Genomic DNA, 18,969 nt, shown 5'->3' on the forward strand with positions numbered 1-18,969 from the left:
CACGCCACAGTGCTGTGGCACACGCCACTTCTCCCTAGAACCCTCTAAATGCATGTTTCTAAGTTCTCTGATCAGGGCAAGATCTGTGCGCTACTACGTGTGGTGTGTGCCACTTCCAATGGCGCAAGGACCTTCATTTTGGAGTCTCAATAACACAAAATCAATAATCATGCTTTGATTCTGAGACCAAATCGAGTTTAGCCTTAGGCATCCTTGCTTAAAGAGTGTATAAAACTCATTTTTTATTCAGATGAGTAAATAAAAAATAAGAATAAGATTGAGAGCAATGGCTAGTATATTTATTCATCCTTCAAGATGAACATCAAGGCCATGAGCTTAAATCCTGTTTAACATTTTAAATTCTTGTCATTTAATTACTGTTCTTTAAATTCCAATACTTTAAATTTCAATTCTTTATTTATTATGCACTTTACTTTAATGCTCTTTAATTTATGTTAATCTAACTCATCTAACTATAATTTAGAGTTTCTTAACATTAACATTCATCATTTATGTCATTATTGAATGAATGCTTGTCTTGTGTTTCTAGGAATGATTGTTATTATTTTGTGGTTGTTGTTCTTTATGTTTGGAATAATGTTTTATTCATTATATTAAGGTCAATGTAAAGGGTCCTTAATGGGATTCCCATTATAGCTTGTTTGTAAAAGATAGATTGGGTTTGGAAATTTTGGTTTGAGGGTAGATTGTATTTTAGAAAGTGGTTTGTATTCTTTTCTCCTCCCCCTTTCTTTATATGTTTTGTTTGCAATAATTTGCTTGTTTTACATGTTTTCCAAAATTGCACAAAAGGTTTTACATCTTGATTTTTAGTTAATTGCATTATTATAATTACTGTGAATTAATGGACAACTAGGAGGCGGCTTAGCCAGGCAAAATGGGTGCCTAACACCTTCCCATTTGTACCTAACTCTTGGACTCTATCTCTGGTTTAAAACCGAATTAGTCAATTCCAAAGAATCAGCTGATTTGAGAATTTTCTCTAATAAGGGTGGCAACTCCAAGATAAAACTCTTACCAAAGTAAGAGAATCTTTTTTTTCGAGGATTAAACGGGTTTAAGTAAAAGAAAGTAATTTTTACTAAATAAAATAAATTAAGCCCGTTCGATTCGATTTTTTCCAATCTTTTATGAAAAATCTAACATCCTCAGCGTGCACTATCTCAACCATGGACCATTGGTCCGAAAACCAGAATGATTGGAAATCTTGATCCAAATTTATGTTAAAAACGGTTTATCTACTGAGCCATTAGAGGCAAAATTTGAGTGTCTACAAAATTGTATACTTGTAATAGCATTAATACAATAACATCCATAGTAATATCATGTTACAACATTATGTATTTGTGAAACGGCCATACTTTAAATTCAAACAGTGATTTCCCAAAAAGTTCATTTCTCCCTTGATAATAGAATTTAGAAATCATAACAGGAGTCAAATTTATTCGTTTCAAAGACAAAATCCAACACACATGCCCAAGAAAACAAAGCAACTTATAATAGAGGTTTCATGGCCTATTCGGCCAAACAATAGATTCAACCTATCCCAAGCTTTCTTTTTACATCCAAATTATTAAAACCTTAATTTATCATTTTGAATCATAATCAAATCCCATTTTATACAAAGGTCCTTAAGATTTCCCAAAATTCTCAAATTTTTAGTTATAGGATTTTTTCACATTTTAAGAATTCAACCAAGACTTCAAACCAAATTCAACTCCACATTCTTAGAAGCATTTTAGAAGAAGAATTATCAATTAAAAGTCAAGAAAAACACAAGCATATTCCCCTATAAGGTTTAGCCAAAAGAAGAAGTTAAGCAAGGGAATTATTTTCTCATTTTACAATCATACTACATCATCATTCAAGTATCAATTAACATAATTAATCCATCAATTAACCCAATTTCAACTCAAATCACAAGATCATTTATTTAAGCCAAAAACCCTAGAATTTCTAAAATAAGAAATTGTTAGGAAAGAGAAGAGAATGTGAGGGCAATTGTTAAAACCCAATTCCTTAGAAAGCCAATAATCCCTCAAATCAAGCCTTAGCCTTTCCTTTATCAATCTCATAAGGCTCTTCAATTTCTAACCAAGAAAATAACCATAACAACTGAAAATTCATCCAAGCAAAAACAAAAATCATGCTACTAGATGGACGAATGAAAAACCCCAATCAATTCTAAAAATCTAGCAAAATTCAAAAAATCAACTTATTTGAAAAATCTCTTTCTCTTAGACTTTTTCTAGAAAATGTGAATTTAAATCTTCAAGGTTTAGCAAAGCTTATGATTTAATCCAAGTAAATGAGGTTTATTATCTGTGTTCTTAGCAAATTTTTGAACAAATTGGAAGAGAGAAGAAGTTAGTGTATTCGGTTAAGGAGGAAGAAATGAGGAAAAAAGAGAAACAAAGTAAGAAAAGGGAAATGAAAATTGCAAATTTCAAGAAGGGGGGGGGGGGGGTAATTTAGATTAACAACTTGTACACTAAGTTGTCTAACCAAAGGCTAAGATAAACCACCTCATTTAGATCGAAGGGCCACAATTTCTCTCTCTAAAAACTTTCATAAATTCTATTTAACTCCTCAAAACTATTACACTAATTTAATAAAACCAATCTCTACACTTTCTAATTTCTAATAAAACCCCAAATTACTATTCATCTGTAACTTAATTAAATTTTAACCCAAAAATCATAACTAGGGGTTTACTATTTAAACTAACACGTACCGAGTCTAAATAAATTTTATAAATATTAAATAAGAAAAAATCACATTTTTGAGTTGGATAAAATACTATCTCCCTCTCAAGTGGTATTATTACAACCCAATAAGTTACTATTCATAATGCAGAATTTCAAGGGCAGTAGCTATACTCTAACACTAATACTCTCCACATTTCAAATGCAATTTATTATTTTTTTCAAATTATATTTAATCACATCAATGGCAAAATATTTAATTATTGTTATTCTAAAAGCTTTTTAGCCTTTTTTTTTTTTCCCTCTAAAATGCAAGTTCAGACTTTTGAGGTTTAATTTACTATTTATTCCTATAAAAAATTATATATTTTTAATATCTTAAAAATAAAAATAAAAAAGAAAATAAATAATAGCCGCACACAGAAGAGCATGGATAAACAACTAGTAGTGGTGTCTTAAGATGTTCTAATTATTAAACGACAGAGCCCAAAAATGTCGTCCGGATAAAAAAAACAAAAAAAACCAGAAACTGGTGGACAGAGTTCCTCCAATTAAAAAATATATAATAAAAGAAAATTGGTGGACATTATCAAACGGTCGTGAATAGCGAGTCTCGGCATTGGAGAGCAGTTTGCTTCAAACCTCCATGATCACCTGCAAAGCTTCTATTAACTTTCTATTAGAAACTCCTCTGTGCAACAGCAAGAACAGCTACAGTTATGTAAATGGAGTTGTTGCTTCTCATTGTCTGTCCCAAAAATGTGTAATACGTTGTCGTTCCTCCTCAATTGAGGATTGTCACTCGAGAAGTACGAGTAACCGCCATGATTATCATGAGAGTAATACTAAAAGGAGGAGGAAGCAGCAGCTCCTCAAGACCGAAGAAAAAAAGGGAGAAAGAAAGGTTAATTGCGAGGTGGAAGTGATATCTTGGCGGGAACGAAGAATTAAAGGCCAAATAACTGTTAATGCGGATATTCAATCCGTGTGGAATGCTCTTACCGATTACGAGCGGCTCGCTGATTTTATTCCCAATCTCATATCCAGGTACGGACTTTGTTTGGTTCACGAAATAGAGTTCAATTATTTGGAATTGAAATTTGTTTGTTTGATTAATTTGATCAGTGGGATAATTCCTTGCCCCCACCCTGGGCGGATATGGTTGGAGCAAAGAGGCTTGCAAAGGGCACTCTATTGGCATATTGAAGCTCGTGTTGTGTTGGATCTACAAGAATTTCCCATTTCAGTAACTTTCTTAATCTTAATTAGTTCCGTTTCATTTAATTTGATGTCATTATAATAACTTTCACTACTTTTCTATAACCACAAGCATAACTATTTACATGTTAATATATTATTGGAAAACAATAAGGGAACTCATACCTATGGCTTGAAGTAGGAAGAAGAGTTTAAGTACAGTTTCACCCATTTGCTTCAGGCTTCAAGTAGCATGTGTGTCACTATCGGATTGGAACATATGTTTAGCCCTGCAATTTCAGTTTAACTGCAGTATGCTTAGCCTTAGATTAGGCTACAAGTCTACAACCAATGAATCAAAGAAGGCATTATTGAAAAGTATAGTGATCGAAGAATGATTTAATCATATGGAAAAAATTAATTGAAATATTCATCAATTGCATACAATTCTAATTTTTTCGCCAATCAAAAGATGATATCAAATGTAGCATAATCTTTATTCGTTAGCATTTCACTGTAAATTTATCACACAAAATAGAAAGTTAACAGAGATAATTAACTTGTAAACTATAATTGTTGCCAGTTTGATAAGAAAAACTATTTCTTTTCTTTTACTGGACTTTTTTTTTGAAGTATGATTTGAAACAATACCAGTATTTGCCCCAGCAACAAAAAGAAACCTTTTGATTCTTTGGTGAGCATGATATCCTGCCAAAAACAATCTTTTACATTATTACTGAAATAGATAGCTTATCTGGACATCACTTATGATACATTTAAGAACATATCATAAAACTATTTAATGAAAACAAAATAGAAATAAGAATAAAAATTAAAATAGAAATATCTTTAAACATAGTTTTGTCTAAATTCTGCTGTATAACAAAGATAAATTATTTTGTAAATACAAAGCAGATGGTTTATATATATTGAATATTTGCAAAAGAAACATATCCTACTTGCATTAAAATTTAAAAATAATTAGCAAGAGAAAAAATGAATATGTAAATGTCTAAATAGTATATTGTATAATTGGATGTGCACTGCATTGGCTAAGTTTAAGAATATAGAGTGCTCAAATTCTGCATGTTCTCATTGTGGTGTTCATTTAAGAAAATTATAATTTTGCATTTCTGTGTCAAAAAATAATTTTCTAGCTATTTTGTAGTGCCAGAATCAAATTGATGCACAATTGGTGTTTAGTATCAAATCTTGCATGATTTCATATTTGTATTCCTTAGTGTTATTCTAAAATCATTCATGCCATTTGTAAACTCATATTGCATCTACATTATGAGTTGTCATTATTTCTTGATTGGACCTTCTGATGTACAAAGTGCTAACCTTGATTAGTTTTATCATCTCTTTAGCTGATCTAAACTTTTCTTTGTTTTTTCAATAGCTTTTTTTAAAGTGCATGATAGAGTTTCCCTTTGCATTTGTTAGAAGTGATCTTAATGATCTTATGTGCAATCATTCTTAAGATTCTTGCTCTTATTTACATTGGCTAATCTATCCAATTAATCAATTGTGCATTAATTTGTTTTCTATATAGATCCTTTTGCTCCATTCCAGCAGGATTAAGAATGCGTTTTCAGAAAGATCAAGAGTTGCTAAATGTTTTTTTCACTACTACTCACATGATCTGAGTTCTTTGCTTTTTATTTCTTGCAACTTTGATGTGCTCAACTTTGTGTAATGGTGCATTTTCCAGTGTACAATTTATACACATAAATACTTTCAATCTCCCCCCTCAAATTTTTTTAATTATCATCGCTTCCATCTGTTTAACAAATGCTTTTTTTTTTTTTTTCTTTTCCTGAGAAGTAAATTTAATGGTTTCCGTGATTTGAGCCAATGGTCACAATCTCCATTTTTTTGGTTGACTAGTAATTTTTGGTAAGAAAACTAAAAATGCGTATTTCAAAAATCATTTTTTTATGATTAATTCGGGAATTATTTATTCTCACATGCATGTTTAAGTTTCGATTTAATTTTATTTCCTAAATAATGACTTTTGGTTTAGGCTAATAATCACGAACTGCACTTTTCGATGGTTGATGGGGACTTTAAGAAGTTTGATGGCAAATGGTCATTAACATCAGGGACAAGGTAGATACATGAATTTGGTATGAAGTTTTCATTGTTTGGCATGGAACATAAGTTTACTAGCTTAATCTCTTTATTACACATTCTATCTTACTAGCTACAATATGCTCTTCATTTCCTTATGTTTGCTGTTAGTTAGATGGCAGCTTAAGAATAGTTTCTTGATTTAGACACAAACATATAAACATATTTTTATGGTATAAAGCCAGCATGTTTTTGCATTAAAGCAAATTTATTGTACCTTAACATTTTTTGTTTATTTATGCTCTATTTTGTTATAGACGCTTCATATTATTCACATCTATACCCTTAATTTCCTTTTGATTGCTGTTATGTGGGGACTGCTTATGAACTAGTCTTCTTGATGTATATTATGTTTTATTTTCCTTACTAAAAGGAAATGGGGATGCTATTCAAACAATTTCTTTTTTTTTTTTTTTTTTTTTTAAAAGGAGAAAAAGTAGTCATCCATTATGTGTATATGCTGCATTCTATTGAAGTTAAGTAATGAAACTCTGAAGCTCAGTTTTTATCTCTTAACAATTGCAATTCCAATAAAGTGGTTGAAGTTTTTTTTTTAAGTGTGGATCCAATTTTTTTGCTTTTTCCCTGTTGAAATCTTTGTGATTAAAGTAAATATTGTGTTCCCTAGTTTAGGTTTATTCCTAATTAGTGTAAAGATTGTGTTTCCTAGTTTAGGTTTATTCCTATTTAGATTACTTCCTCTATTGGAACAATTTTTTGTATATATATAGTGGAGTAGAGGTTGAAAAATATAACACAATTGAAAGAAATAAAACACATTCTTTCCTTTAATTTCTACATTCCCCTTTATGTGATGAATAAAATTTTATTCCCCAGAGTCGAAAGTTTGTGCAGCAATTTCATTACACTTGATTAGTTATGGATAGCTTGTGATGATCTTCAGCTCAAAGGCAGGGTATCACTCCCTTTTTTTTTATTTGTTTTTCTCTCTTTTACCTTATAATTTATTATAGAAGTGCAAAAGTTTTTTTCTGACATTACAATCAATTTTTTTGACTTTGTCTTCATTCCGTCGCCATTGTTTTTTTCCCAGGCCTGGAACGACACTATTATCATATGAAGTTAATGTGATTCCAAGGTTCAACTTTCCAGCTATTTTCTTGGAGAGGATTATTGGGTCAGATCTTCCTGTGAATCTACAAGCATTGGCTTGTCGAGCTGAGAGGGAATTTCAAGGAAATTTAAAATTGACAATTGCAGAAAATGGAAGATCAATGTACATATTTACTTCTCCTGGCACAGATATAGATGGTGCTTCTTGTGAGAAGGATAGATTGTTAACTCCAGATTTAAAAGAGAGTTATCTCAGCTCAAATGTTGGTCACATGGCATCATCTTCAAGTGAGTTAAATGCTAATTGGGGTGTGTTTGGAAAAGTTTGCAGACTTGATAGGCCTTGCATGGTTGATGAAGTTCATCTACGCAGATTTGATGGCCTATTGGTAACTGACTCTAAATTTCACTCATATGACTTCAGAATTAGGAAAAATGACACTTCAAGTCACAAAACCAATTGACTTATGATATTGGCTTATGAGGGAGAAGGTTGTGTTCTTTGGGTCTATGTGGACCTAGATTCCAGACCTTTTAGAATTGTCATTTCGAAGGTTATCCAACTTGATTTGAGGGCTTTTCTTAATTAGCCTGTGTTTTATGTTTCATGTTGTGGGTTGTCTTTTCAGTTATAAGAGGATTTCTTGTCCTCCAGAGTGCATGCCATTTCTTTCTTTCCCAATAATAATTAATTTCTTTTCTAAAAAAAAAATATTAGTTTCATGTTAATTGTTTCAATAAGCTTCTTTTATTGTAGCAGGTGCTGATGAAATAATTTTGGACTGTAGGAAAATGGAGGGGTTCATCGCTGTGTTGTTGCTAGCATAACTGTAAAAGCTCCCGTTCGTGAAGTCTGGAAAGTTTTGACTACTTATGAGAGTCTTCCTGAGTAAGCCTATTTTTCCCCCTTGACCTTCTAATTCAAAGTTCAAAAATTAATAAATGATTTTTCAAACAGGATGAAGTGTATGTAATTCTGCATAAAGTTGTTCTATTCTGTGAACTTGAGGCTTTGCTTTTTCTTTTTGTCTGTGATATTTTAGACTGGCTTCAGCCTGGCAGCTTTACTCAGTCCATTATTGGTTTCCAAGGGTTTGTCTTCTTAGGTGTTGCAAGTGAAGTCAAATTAATGCGTGAAAGATAGTTCTTGGAGAAGATATATGAGAAACTTGTATGCAAAAATAGGAGAAATATTTCCGTACTAGGTGGGGGTATGAAGGAACCAAAATGTACAAACTTAAATCAAGTTAAGTGTATAAAATATTTGGACCAGACGATATTAGTGCAGGAAGAACAAAATAAAGGACATCAGTAAAGCTACTTTTATGGGCTCCTTTACGATAATCATATGGAAAACCTTAACAATTTTAGTGTCATAGTGGAAGAAAGGAATGTTAATTATTCTTGGAAAATTAGAACATTAATGGTCTGAGAAGCCTTGAAAAATGATGACGACGGATGTACACGATGGTCTGGAGGAATCTCATAGAAGTGTTAAAGTGTATCAGGAAAGTAGAAATTTTGTGATTAACCATGTTTGATAAGATTCTAATATCAAGAAAACACGTCCAAGAAGTGGAAGAGGATCATCCCCAGTCTTATTTTTAGTGATAAGGAGATAGTCAAAGATGCTCAAACTGTTGAGACGATAAATTAGTGAGTCACATTATAATGAATCACACTATGAAGATTCTAGAGAGTATAATGGTGGACAACAACTTATATGCATATCAATGATCTTTAAAACCAACTAGGTTTCAGATTGATTATGGAGGCAATCTCATAAAAGTGTTGTTGCAGAAGAATGGAGAAACCAGTAATGATATCGACGTGATTTTTTATATATACAAAAAGCATGTGATAGGGTCTTGACTCTTGAGAGAGGTTCCATCGAGAAGTTGGACTGGAAATGAGTATTTTTTTATATAATGAAGGGGAAATTACAAGGGTTGCCGTGTTTGTGTGTGATATGGAAGACTTTATTGTCAAGTTAGATTATACCAAGTATTTTCCTAGGGCCATGTATTTTCTCTTTGACCATGGATGAATTGGTAAAAAATATTTAGGTTCTCCTTGGAGCATCCTTTTTGCTAATGATACTGATCTAATCTCCAAAACATGATTTGGGTTTGATAAATTGCTAGAGAGGGGGTGTATCTTAGAGTTAAGGTTTGAAAATAAGAGAATAGAAATTGAGAAATAGGCATTAAAATTTAAGCAATTGAGGGCATTGGCAAGTGGAGTTGGTTGGGTGGTGTAGAAGTGCCTTAAAGCATGTTTTATACACCTAGATCTATCGTACAAGTGGAAACGATGAGGATTTAAATCGTATAAATGGGTGAAATGGAAAAGTATGCTTAGGGAACATTTTTAAATTTATGATGTGTAGTACCATGCGTTTGGTGGTTAAGAATCAAAACTATACAGGATAAGCATGTTAGAGCAAGGACACTAAAAATAGATGCTCAAAAGTGTGGAAAGATTTAATAAAGAATGATCGATATTGATGACATTGAAAGCAGCAGCGACTAAAGAGAAGTTGAGATAAAAATTTTAGATGATTTTGGTCATTTGGATGGTAAATCAAGAAATCCTCTGGTACCAATGGTTGAGTTATAGTGATTAGTAAAGCTGCAGGAGAGAAGAAAGTGAGATGAAGATAGTTCTAGACTCTTTTTTATGTACATTGAGAATACTAGAGCGGAGAATTAACTAACACAGCACACAAAAAGAAAACAGCTTCTATAAAATGAACCTAAGGGCAAAACACTTAACTATATTTTAATGTTTGTATAGATCTAATTACAAGTTAGCAACTGTGAAACTTGGTCAGAATCATGCCTCACCATGCTTGCCTTTTTACCATAACTAAATAGTGGTTCATACAAATAATCACATACAAACTAACATACTTGTTATCTAAAACCAGTATCTAACTTACTAAGTAAGCTCTTAACAAAAGACAAAATACAATATTTCTTGAATGATTCAAGATAACTTGAGAGTTTCTAAATAAATTCTCAACACTTCTTGTTGAGAATTTTGTTTAGACACACCAAGCATCTTGTTCAAAAATTCAAATATACTCTTAGCTAATGCCTTAGTAAAATATGAGCAATTTGCGCGTGTTCTATGATGCACCAAGTGTACCTCTTGTTCATTTTTACCCTCTATTAAGAAACAAAATTTAGCATTGATATATTTAGCTCTACATCCCAAATTGGGTAGTTAATTAGCAATTGCAATGGGATATTTGTTGTCCACAAGGAGTCAATTTGACGCAGGGGAAGAATTTGAGGCAATTAACTCTCAACAATTAGGCTAGAATAGGATGATTTTGGTTGGAACAAAATAACATATTGGCTTCAAAGAAACCCTTGGAATTAAAATTCTGAATTCATAGATAAAAAACAATCCCTAAAACTAATTATTGCTGTCCTATTTATATTAGTTAGGACAAATCCTAATTCTATATTGAAAAGTATTCCTAATTAGCTAATACTCCTATATTGAATAACATTCCTATTTAGCTAAATCCTAAATAAAGAAGGAAACTGAAAATTATTTCCCGATTAATTAACATTCTTTAATTTAATTAAGAATCCTAAATAAAGAAGGAAACTAAAAGAAAACTTCTTAATTAGTCTTGGATGCTCCTGCATCACAATTTCTCTCACTGACTTCATTTTCAAACATCTAGAGCATTTCTCCATATAACCTATTGCTTCTTTAAATTCTAGCTAAAGGTTTTTGAACCAAGTGTAAAAGCATATCCAGTGGTGCTGCTCAAATCATTAGCACAACCCTCTCAATCATTCTCTGCATACCTCTAAAACTCCTTCCATTTCCAATGTCTTCAAATATCATGTTCTGAGATTGCAATGTCTTTGACATGTCTCACCATTCATTTTGTTGTTCCTCTGCGAGTTCGATTAGTGTTTGCTTGAAACCAGATAGCAAGCCAGCAGTAAGCATCAAATTAGATCTTGACGGTGTGAGGCATATGAGATTGCCAATCGAGCTCCTATAGAACTAGTAATCTAGTTTACTGGCGCCATCTTCTTTAGTTAACTTTTCATCAAAAATTAGTGGAGTGGCAGCTAATTTGCAGCTTTCCATCTTGAACTTTTTTAATAATCCATTGCAATTTTTCTCATGCTAGGCACGTGTTAGTAATTAAATAATAATTCTGATACTAAACAAATAAAGAAAAGAAGGCATGCTCCTGCATTCATTTCCAACAGGAGCAGATTGATGGTGTAATTTATACTCCTAAGGTCTTGCATAACATCTTTCATAAATTGCCTCTTATGGAACAGCTAGTCATGATGCATGAAACTTTTAGCTATGGCAATTTCTGCATTTCGGAATGTTTCCCCGTGTCTGTTTTCCCATATAAAATACCATTTTTTTTTTTGTGTAAAATTATATTTTAAATGTCGTTTTCCCATATCGTTTCCACGTTTCGACGTTACTTCATTTCCATTTCCATGCAACATAGCAGCTTGTCTCCCTTGCCCCTCAAGGAGTGAAAAGAAAAGAATAAAGAAAATATAGGAAAAGAAGGAAAAAAAAAAAAAAGAGGTGTGATATTAGTCATTTCACAAGAGAGAAATGAAATTGGCATTTTATGTGTATTTGATGCTACACTAATGGTTCGTTTGGATACATGTGGACTTGAAATAATGTGCATTTAAATTCTTTTCCAAGTGAAAAAGTATAAAAAAATCAACATGATGAGAAGATCGGCTTTTTGACTTTTGCAATTAAGCTACTGTTATTCCTAAATTTTGTTCTTCTTATGCTACTATATTTTGCAGGATAGTTCCAAACCTGGCTATTAGTAAGATTTTATCACGAGAAAACAACAAAGTTCGCATACTTCAGGTAGAGGCATAATTTTGTATTCATAATGTTCCCTTCTTATTATAGTTTTGATAGTTACAAAGTGCACGATTTGATGAAAGTGGACATTTCTTTTCGTTTGCTTAACTAGGATTAAGATTAGCTGAAATTATAAGCCAAAATTGAGCATGATAGATAAGAGAGTATACTAATAAATAATGCAAGCTTATGATGCTTAGTGCTTCAAAGATTTGAGCCTTGAACCTGTGGCCGTCACCTAGGATTAGGGATAAACAAAATTTGCTTTTCCATAACATCGTTATCAGATGAGAAACAGACATCTTATTTATAATGTTTCTTATGACCATTCTTTTGAGACAAGATGAGAATAGGAGGTGGACAGGGAAGCATAACTAGGTACCTGTCTTTTCTCTCTTTGAAAAATGACTTTCCTTTTAGAACACCTACTCTGATATGGGCCTTCATTTGACACCATAGTGATGGGCCTTTTATGGTGATTTTCTGCTTTTTCTTGTCCTTTCTTTTAGAGGTCACTTTTTTATAGTAGCCTGAGTTATTGTTAAAATCACTTAAGCAACCAACGAATTCTCTTCTTGCCTTGTTTGTTATGAAAGAAGTGAGCTTAGAAATTCTACTTTATGGGCAATAATCCAAACCATTAGGGCTGCACATGGGTCGGGTTGGGTGGGATGATTGATTTAAAGTACCTGACCCTTTTGTGCAGGTCGATGATTTTTTTGACCCAACTCAACCCATTAAATGCGTGAACCGCGGGTTATAAACGGGTTGGGTTGGGTACGGGTTCAATGTAAATCTGCGGGTAAAATAAATGATAATCATAAAATTATTTTTAAATAAAATACAACTCTTTAAGAGGATTAGTTAAAAAAATTAAATATACTTAAAATCTTAGTTATACAATAATTTTCACAAACTACAAATATATTTCAATGACAATATTAAAATTAAATTTCTTAACATATTCATTATTATCGTCATCATAATCATAGTCAACAATAAAAAATTAAATTTTCTGATAAAAAAGACGACCAGTAAAATTAAAAATACTTAGTAATATAATTATATAATATGTTTAATTTAAAGTACGATATACTCCAAAAGCAAAGGTAATATCTACTAAATATGTAAATAATTTAGTATTTATATTCAAAATTGCAAATCAAATCAAATCAACTAAATAATTCATAATTTATTTATGGGTTGGGTCGGGGTCTACGGGTTTATATAGTGAACTTGTGACCCAATCCAACCCGTGAATTATAAAGATGTCGCGCAACCCAGTCCATTATATCTTCAACCCCGCTTGGCTGGGTTGGACTGGGTTAGGTTGCTCGGGTTGAGTCGGGTTATAACGAGTCATAAGCAGCCCTAGTATTTTTACAACATACTTCCTAGGAAGTCAATGACTACAACAAACAAAATTTGTGAGCTTGAAACGATGTACAAACCCTAACAAACCAAAATATCTAAGTTCCAAGGAAGTAACTTCTCAACAAAGTTAGTTGCCAGGAAATTAGCATGTTTGAACCATAAAAAGCCAAAATTTCTTTCCCCTAATCCAACCTCTAGCTCTAAGATGATCTTCAAACATGAACCTTAGGATTCAGCAATGACTTCAGATAAAAGCACTAAACTATCTTCTACCACCATTTCACTAAAAGATCTTTAATTTTTCAAACCCCAACGCTCAAGTACCTCATCTCAAGTGGGAAATGGTTGAGCCTATTTGCAGAAGACTATGTTCTTTTTTTCATTTCTAGATAGAAACTGTAAAACATGTTAGTTAATTTTTTTTGCTTTATCATTTTTTACCTATCCATGTTCCTTTTATGTTTTTTCTTTTTCCCTTTAAAGGTAAAAACTTTAGGATTAGGAATAAGAATTATTTTTTAAAGTGTGTTGGCAATGGTGATGGTAGCCATGGGTTGTGGGCGGTGGAGGGATGTTCGGGCTGGTAACATTGGAGCCTACACATATGTATTACAGAATTATGACACAAAACTAGTAGCACTGCTTGTTAATTGTATTTGCAATTGCATCACTGCAAATTAATTGTCATGGGTTGTCCCTCCAATTCAAAACCAACATCCCTCATTAACTTTAAGATAAAAAACAACCCTTCATATGTATGTAATTTGTTGCACCTGATGTAACTTTAGAAAAAAAATTATAGTTAAATAGGTGACTAGAAAATAAGTAGAACTTAAATATAGTAATCAAATAAGTATGCTATCCAAGTCATGTGTTTTGTTCAGATACAATCTTTAGTGAGGGGTTAAAAACTAGACATGTTGTTCATGTGTAAGTTTATTATCCCAATATTTGGTCCTGTTCGGTTTCGTGTCAGTTAATGTCATTTCAAGCACTAGATACAACACAAATGTGATTCCTAAACTTGAATTGCCACCTCCAATGATGATGGCAGTCAGTAAAAGCTATTTAATGTTATGGGATTGTGATGATGGTGGCAGTGCATGATGATTTCAGTTGTATTGCCATCACTGATAACAGAGTAATATTAGCATTGGTAGCATGGTGGCAGCTACAACTTATGTTTCTTAATAGCCACTAGCTTATTATTGATTCCCTACCTGATGCCAACCTTGGTTGCTTTCGTGGATGTATTGAAATATTACTTAACTTCATAAGTTGCTGACAGTTCGAATAGTCAAATGACCATTTTTATCTGTAATAATAATATGTACTTTCCATTGTCAGCTATTTAACTTTTTTTTATTAATAATTGATGAATGGAAAACTCCGTTGATCAAAGGATGACCCTTTTACAGGAAGGATGCAAGGGTCTACTGTACATGGTACTTCATGCACGTGTTGTTCTAGATTTATGTGAACATCTTCAACAGGAGATCAGTTTTGAGCAAGTAGAAGGAGACTTTGACTCCTTCCAGGGAAAGTGGCTTCTAGAGCAATTAGGAAGTCATCACACATTACTGAAATATAGTGTTGAGTCAAAAATGCACAAAGATTTGATTCTTTCAGAAGCTATTATGGAGGAGGTAATATAGCTTGACATTTTTCAGGATTTTGGCACTCTACTTTGGATATTTAGGATACTGTTTCTATATGATGGCATGCACTTATAAATTCGAAGCTCCTGTATGGAAACTTTCCTGGTTGCTTCTAGGTCAAGTTTAGGCATTATGCAATTGAGTTTGCTTGATTTTCATTTCAAACATTTGCATGACAGTGGCACCTTGAATGATTCACATACGAAACTGCAGTCATTGACAAGCTATTTACATGATGAGACCTGATAAGCAGAAAGTTATTAAACGTTGAAATCATCAAGTGCCATTGAATAGAGTAGCACAGATGTTTAGTTACGAATTTGAGGTAGGAACTTTTTTTGCTTTTACCATCGAAATGCCAAATCTCATGCCATTAATCTTAATGTTTTTTGGCTGGAAGATTTTGTTCTGAATATAGTTATCATGACCTCTATTTGAATTTGATCTTGAAATTTGATATTCCGCTTTTAGGTTATATATGAAGATCTCCCATCAAATTTATGTGCAATTCGAGATTATATCGAGCAACAGGAAGCCGCAAATTCAATGGAAATTCATGAGCTCAAACAATATTCCCAGAAAATTGAATCAACTCATGGTGACGGAGACACCAAGTATAGGAGGGCAACTGAGAGAGTCATTGTTTCGAATAATCCAGATTCACTTAGACAGAGACCAAGAGTTCCTGGCTTGCAGAAGGACATTGAGATTCTCAAGTCTGAGCTCCTGAAATTCATATCAGAACATGGGCAGGAAGGATTTATGCCTATGAGAAAGCAACTCCGTAAGCATGGTAGGGTGGATATTGAAAAGGCTATAACACGCATGGGTGGGTTTAGAAAAATTGCATCATTGATGAATCTTTCTCTTGCATACAAGCGCCGAAAACCGAAAGGATACTGGGACAATCTTGAGAATTTGCAGGAAGAGGTAGCATTTTTGTTGTTGTTTTCTGGTCTTTTACAACTTTGTTAATATTGAATATTCTAATTACATGTTTTAGATGCATAATGAAGTTTTATGTTTGTCTTCAAGATAACTGTGTAGAGTAGATAATAATTTGCTAGAAGAACTCTTCTGCAAAAAATTTTCCCATTTAGAAGAAATAAACTTTTGGAGGGAGAAAGATTGAGGAAGTTTCTGAAAAAATAAAATAATGAACAAACTGCTTGAGATTTGGAGTATGCGTGATTAGGATTTCCTTTTTGATGCATGCACTGTAAGTGTTTGTATTTCCATGTACATTTGTGTGTCAGTCATGAACCTTACAGAGAATGGTTTTTGCATATCTTTGCACATGATGATAAGTACTTTGGTGTAGGATAATTTTATTCAGTGTATTCAGTAAATTTTTTAGTGACTTCTTGCTCAAAAGACCATGTCACCATTTTCTCTTTTTACTTGCACTAGATTTCCTAGAATGAATCGGATTTATCTGAAAATCTGTCATCCCTCTGAGCTCATATAAAAGGGTGATTCAACATACGAGACACCTCACATTTTGTGTGCTCGGGAGAAGAGTTGATATAAGCAACTTTGCCTCTATATTTTTGCTGAGGAGCTGAGTAATTTTACTCTCATACCAAAGCCATCCTCTGATCTCATCTATGGCGCTAATTATCTGGTTGTTATGATGATATTTTGTTGAAATTGATTAATGCACGCCTACTAAACATGCTTTTCCATGAAAACAGATTAGTCGATTTCAGCGGAACTGGGGAATGGATCCTTCATATATGCCAAGCAGAAAATCTTTTGAGCGTGCTGGTAACTTCTGAGCTGTTTGGACTAGAATTTTAGATCTGTAATAGCATTTTTCATTTATTTTTTAAATTGTTGCTTGAACAAAAAAAATGGCAGGGCGATATGACATTGCGCGAGCATTAGAGAAATGGGGTGGACTTCATGAAGTTTCTCGTCTTCTATCAATAAAGGTGAGGCACCCTAATCGGCAGGCAAATGTTACCAAGGATAAGAAGCTTAGTGTGCAAGGGGAAGAAACCAGTCCTTCCAAAACTTCTGTACCACAAGATACGCAAAAATGGATTGAGAAATTGAATGATTTAGACATTAACTGGGTTGAATGAGAATGTTAAGTAGTTGCCTTCCATAATCTCTCTCTCTCTCTCTCTCCCCTTGTTTGGTACAAAAGAATTTTGATTTATAGAATTTATTTTTAAAGATAGATGTTGGTTTAGTTAATATTTTCATAATATTGAACTCGTAGAAGTACTCAGATAACTATTTTAATTGGTATCAACAAAAAGAAATTTGAAGTCACAAGTGAATCTTATAATTTTATATGTATATATGTAGGAATGGGGAGGGAGACATTGGGATTTGCAGTACAAAATTTATAAAATTGACTAAATTTATAAAGATTTAATTTTATTGGTTGAAAAATACAAGTATTTTAATTTGACTGTTTGTAATAATTTTCTATTTAAATTTAAATTTATTGGCTAAAAAATAAAATAAATTTTAATAGTGTACAATAATTATAAATGTGGAAAATATAGTACAATTCCTAATTAAAAAGTTTTACGCTAATTAAAAATTTTCAAAATAATGTCTTATTGTAGAAGTTTTGTCATATTTTAATTAGAAATTATAATCTTATGTAAAAATTGTCTTATCTTAATTAAGAATGGTATATATATAATTTATTTTTATTTATGCAAGTTTTATTTAATTTCGTCATCAAAAGTTTTATTACTTTTGTCTTGAAGGATTCGCTGGCAAAAATTAGAATACTAATTGTTATTATTGCGTCGAATGTTGATGTATCAATATGTCATTTGTTATCGATTGTAATTAAACTTTTAAATTCCCTAAATTTTAACGGCGTAATTTAATAAATGTCATATATTTGGTTTCAATTTTAACAAAATGTAAAAAAAATGATATTTATTAAGATAATAACAAATTCGATCGAAAAAAATTTTAATAATACCAAAATGACCTCACAAGAGAGAAAAGGAAAACACTGAAAAAAAAAAAAAAAGAAAACATTGAAAAAGAAAATATTGAAAAAATGAAAAACTAAAAAAAGGAAACATGAAATTTGTAAGAGCAAATCTTTATACAGCTTACATAATTCAACCACGACGATGAAACCAATAAATACATTGAATTAAAATCAAGTTAATACGATGTATATTTATATATCATGTACCAGTATTAATTTAAACAGAATTGAGAGTCCTATCTTGTCTCTTCAGAGCATAAACAACATCCATGGCGGTAACAGTTTTCTGGTGAGAATTAAACCGCTGATATGCAAACAAAAACGAAATTGCAGAAGAGAAACAAAATTAAAAAAAAAAAAGAAACAGTAGAAGAACATCATAGAATCGCAGTCAATACAAATGGAAAAGAAGACAATAAAAACAGAAACAAAGTATTAGAAAAACAGAAACGAAATCGATTTTCCAACGAAGACTTTGACACCAATCCCGCATGTGATGGCAATGGAGATAGAGTTCACAAAAAAGAAGAAGAAGAAGAAGAAGAAGAAGAAGAAGAAGATCACTCTATTAACGGAAACACTAAAAAAGAAACACTATAAAAATGAAATACTAAAGAAAAGGAAACACTGAAATATTAAAAAATGTAGCGTCCTAACAAAAAAGGGCACAATAGTAAATGTATACCGTAAATGACAATAATTTAAACCTCAAAGTCAAATTGACATTTTTTAAAAATAAGTTTCAAAAACCAACATTTAGTACAATATCTTAACTTAATTTGTGTTTATATATGAGCCAAACTAGTACTAGAGCCTAAGTAGTCTTAAGGTCACCGAAATCCGTAGTGAGCTTGAAACATAGTTTGTTCATCATTAAGCCTATTATAGAAAATAGAAAGGCGAGCCTTTTATGAACATGTACCTGGCAAACTCAATATACCTACAATTGATTAAA

At 32.2% G+C, this 18,969-nt stretch overlaps 1 protein-coding gene across 1 annotated transcript; it reads left to right on the plus strand.

Annotated features, from left to right (window-relative positions):
* The first annotated feature begins 3,306 nt into the window (after positions 1 to 3,306).
* LOC105632663 (uncharacterized) lies at positions 3,307 to 17,231 on the plus strand. The gene is made up of 10 exons (XM_089716312.1): positions 3,307 to 3,773; positions 3,852 to 3,972; positions 5,950 to 6,035; positions 7,111 to 7,519; positions 7,919 to 8,019; positions 11,951 to 12,017; positions 14,807 to 15,034; positions 15,518 to 15,976; positions 16,741 to 16,813; positions 16,907 to 17,231. Exons 1-10 carry the CDS (start codon positions 3,373 to 3,375, stop codon positions 17,131 to 17,133), a joined length of 2,172 nt encoding a protein of 723 aa, XP_089572438.1. The 5' UTR covers positions 3,307 to 3,372; the 3' UTR covers positions 17,134 to 17,231.
* Positions 17,232 to 18,969: the final 1,738 nt, after the last annotated feature.

This window comes from Jatropha curcas, chromosome 11 (genome assembly GCF_041381405.1).
Source record: "Jatropha curcas cultivar XTBG-Jc1 chromosome 11, XTBG_Jcur_1.0, whole genome shotgun sequence".
Classification (NCBI taxonomy): domain Eukaryota; kingdom Viridiplantae; phylum Streptophyta; class Magnoliopsida; order Malpighiales; family Euphorbiaceae; genus Jatropha; species Jatropha curcas.